Source organism: Hippocampus comes, unplaced genomic scaffold (assembly GCF_001891065.2).
Source record: "Hippocampus comes isolate QL1 unplaced genomic scaffold, H_comes_QL1_v1.1 scaffold110, whole genome shotgun sequence".
NCBI lineage: Eukaryota > Metazoa > Chordata > Actinopteri > Syngnathiformes > Syngnathidae > Hippocampus > Hippocampus comes.
In genome coordinates, this window is record NW_017805498.1 from 24230 (window position 1) to 28288 (window position 4059).

Genomic DNA, 4059 nt, shown 5'->3' on the forward strand with positions numbered 1-4059 from the left:
GTTATGTTTGTGTGTGTGTGTGTGTGTGTGTGTGTGTGTGTGTGTGTGTGTGTGTGTGTGTGTGTGTGTAATCCCATCCTCCCACAGTGCCACCGCCTCGTGGATGTCGACGTTGCCTGGCCAGGCTTGGCGGGACAGCCTGGTGGGAAAGCTTCGCTCGCTGGGCATGGGCCACGTCCTGCTCTTGCTGCAGTGCTTCATCTCGGCCATGGCCAACATTTACAATGAGAAGATCTTAAAGGAAGGAGACCAGCTCACTGAGAGCATCTTCATTCAGAGTAGTAAACTGTGAGCCCGTCATCTGTTCAATGCGACAAAAAGACGGTCGGTCACGTCTTGACTGTTTCTCCTTTGTCATGTCGCAGGTACGCCTTTGGTGTGGTGTTTAACGGTCTGACCCTCGTTACCGGGCAAGAGTCCCGAGGCCTCACTGTCCACTGTGGCCTCCTTTACGGACACAACATCTACTCTCTAGCCCTGGTGGTCATCACTGGTCAGTAGGATGTACTACATCGACAACCATATGACTTCTTGACCGCAAATATTCAGTACACCCACACAATGTAAACTAAGAGATCCGAATGATTGACACATTTCTTGGAGTTAAATTGAGCAACCAAAACAAACAAAGAAATCGACTTTTACAATATGACACATATATTAAAGACCGACATCTTGTTTTTGATCTTGAAAAATGAATTAGACGACCTAAATTAAACTAAACTAGAAAGGCACAGTGGTAGACATTTAGATTTTTTTTTTTTTGTTGTTGTTTTTGCCCTACTCAGTAAGTGTCATTGCGCTTTTGCTACACAGTAGATGGCAGTGGCACGCACAATGTCAGAGTGTGCACGCAGGGAGTTGTAGCTCCACACAGGAGCTTAGGGTTGTCAGATCATGGTTCCGACCCCGCTTCCAAAAGCTGTGCACTGCAAAACATGCTCATTGTCGCCTTAAATCCTAACCTACTCATTTTGATTGAAAACCTAAGATAAGAAAACGTTATTTGTCTCACAATTGAGAAATTCCCAATTTACATTCGCAAAATTATGAAAGGGAGAAAGTTAGATTTATATTTTCTGTGCTGGAAAATAATTTGTTTTCAAATTTCTATTGCTGAGAGAGATCTAACACTGCCTCACAGATGTTTTTCGTAGCCCCTCTACGGCGTTTTGCATTGTTAGTAATCATTAAGCTGAGCAGACTTTCCTTGAATCAATGTGGGTGTTTTTAATAAACAATGTGTAATTCTTGTATTTTATGTTTAGCTTGACAGTACGCTTCAACCAGCAGTGGCATGAAACATCTCAAAGTCTCCTTTTGAGAAGAATTGGTCATTATCTCCCAAACTGCTCATTTGCAAACGCACATTTTTACTCGCAAACCAAAGCAAAAATTCAACCAAATGAAAGCTTGTATCTCGACACACTCGAAAGTTGGGTCACTGATATTTCAAGGCAGCTGCATTTTGATAGACCCGAATGAAATCAGCCATTAAAGCCCAGGCTTTAATGGCTTTAATGTCTGACTTGTAGCAACCAGTTATGTTAAGGTCAGCTCGTAGCTTTGAAACTCTAATCTTCAACTTGACACTTCCTGTCCACCAGCGACCCTGGGCCTCTCGGTGGCCTTCATTTTGAAATTCCGAGACAACATGTTCCACGTGCTGACGAGCCAGATCACCACCGTCTTGGTGACCGCCCTCTCGCTCTTCCTCTTCGACTTCCGGCCTTCTCTGGACTTCTTCCTGCAGGCCCCCGTGGTGCTGCTGGCCATCTTTATCTATAACGCCAGCCGGCCCCGGGACCTGGAGTACAGCCTGCAGCAGGAAAAGCTGCGGGTCATCAACGGGGAGGTGTTAAAGAGGTCCAGAGGGGTAAGGGCACACACGCATGCACACGCCAAGTTCCCTGCTGCCATCTTGTCCCGACAGCCTTTTTTTGTCTTTCATGGAGGAATGATGCACTTGTTTTTGTTTGTTTTTTTTTCCCTCCACTGGTGCTGTTATTGAGTGAATGCTGTCGACACGTTCTAAATGGTGCTACGGTGCATCAGTATTATTGCGAAATGTGTATTTTTACTTAACCTTTGTGGATCTTGTGGCTATTGCCGCAAATGTTAATAGTGGAGATTTTTACCCGCCAAAAATTAATCAGATAGGCAAGCAAACATTTCGTGATTTTTAAAAAAAAAAAATGTATTAAGCTTATTCCAGATCTGCCCCAACACTAATAGTAATATTTGTGATTAAGAGTTAGGTTCAGCAACAAATGGATCTTTTTTTTTTTTTTTTTTTTTACGGAAACGTCAAATCTCTAAATTCCAACGCATGGTAAAGTCCGTATGGCGCAAGCTTTTATAGGTCAAACTTAAAAACAATAAATCAAAAGATCTCAAAAACCTGATGTGCTTGGAAAAGGTAAAGACATTTTTTAAATCAATGTCAAAAATATGTTAAGGGATACACAAGGCCATCTCTGATTAGAATATCTTTTTGACCAGTGTCATCTAATAGGTCATAATTGTTAAGCTTATCATTTTTTTGTGTGCAAATTTTTGACTTTTATTAATTAAATGTACAAAACAGATTTTATGTGTCCCTGGGTGGAAAATTGAGTACAGTCGTGGACTTTTTTTAATTGCAATAATTCAATCTTTCATCTTAATTTCAGAAATATTAATGACGTATGAATGATCTTTAAATTGTAATATGTGAATGTTATTAGTTTTGCTTTATTTGTATTTATATTAGTTTACATGATATTTCATTAAATGCATGATGTAATTGATTCTGTGGTCATTGCCCAAATGCAACTTTTCTAATCTTAATTATCTCCTATCACAATCCATATTTTTTAAAAATGTTTTATTCACGGATGTTGTGGCCATTGTCCGGTGTAAAATGTAATATTTGATATTTTGATTTTCACATTTTAATTACCGTTATCTACTATAATCTATTAGACGGTAATACAGTATTACTCTATATCCTTAATTAATTATTGTATTAATACTTTTAAATAATTTTTATTGATAATGTCAATGATTTCTGGCCTGTTGCATAATTCCATATGACAATGTTATTGATGGAAAATATACCTTTGGCTGTATCAGTGATGTATTAAATATCTATTAGATCTTGTCGGTTTCATTTTTCTGACTTAATATTATTATTCTTAGTGGTGGTGGTCGTAGTAGGAGGAGCACTAGTAATGGGATAAATAATCTTTATTATTCATGTTATTTTACCTCCACAAAATGGAATAGTTCATCCACCATTTTAGGTAGTTTGTTTAGTGGTGTCTGAACTTCTCTGATGTATTTTAGGATGGCGAGGAGCTGGAGCTGCTGACCAAGGCCAATACAGACAGCGACTCTGAAGACTCGTCTTTGTAATACAGAGACGCAGACTGCGTGCAGTGTTCACAAAGGAGGCACATTGTCGATGCACATGTTGTTGGCAAAGTTTATTTTATTTTTTTGCTGCTGGAAAACGTGGCCTAACGACGTCGTCGGTGTGTCTGAAACACATGAGATTGAGGCGTTTGTTTTTTCTGTGGTCAAACCTCAACACACGCTTTCAGTTTGTGCGTGTTGGGAATAAGTCTTGCTACTGTATTTTTTTTTCCTCCTTTGGAAACCATGTGGGTATTTTATTCCCTCTTCCTTTGCTGGAGGAAGATTTGTCTGAGTTTCAGTGGCAAGACCGTTTGTCAGGATATGAGGATGGACAGTATTCATGGGACTTGAAGACTTGTTTGGCGGACCAAAAGCCTAAATTGGACTCTTGAAAAGCACAAGGACTTGCTTTCTTTGGTCACATTGTGAATATTTATAAACTGGGCCATGTGAGCTTGACAATAAACAGCACGCCCTTCACTCGTGTTGGAATGTGATGAGGAAAGGGGGCAGACAAAACAAAGGAAAATGAGATGAAACAGAGTGATGATTTGAGATTTTTTTTTCCCAACACATTTTTCAATTATCTTACTCAAGCACAACCTTTTCGATATATCAGGCTGAAGCCACACGCATAGTCAACATCCAGTTTAAGAACCA

At 39.7% G+C, this 4059-nt stretch overlaps 1 protein-coding gene across 1 annotated transcript in view; it reads left to right on the forward strand.

The window, feature by feature from the left end:
- The window catches only part of slc35a5 (solute carrier family 35 member A5), an 8294-nt gene extending 4415 nt beyond the window's left edge, over positions 1-3879 (forward strand). The window contains exons 7-10 of the mRNA XM_019876957.1: positions 88-288; positions 366-493; positions 1608-1876; positions 3328-3879. Coding sequence (XP_019732516.1) covers positions 88-288; positions 366-493; positions 1608-1876; positions 3328-3396 — 667 coding nt within the window. The 3' untranslated portion in view covers positions 3397-3879. The remainder of the gene's footprint in view (positions 1-87; positions 289-365; positions 494-1607; positions 1877-3327) is intronic.
- The last annotated feature ends 180 nt before the right edge of the window (positions 3880-4059 follow it).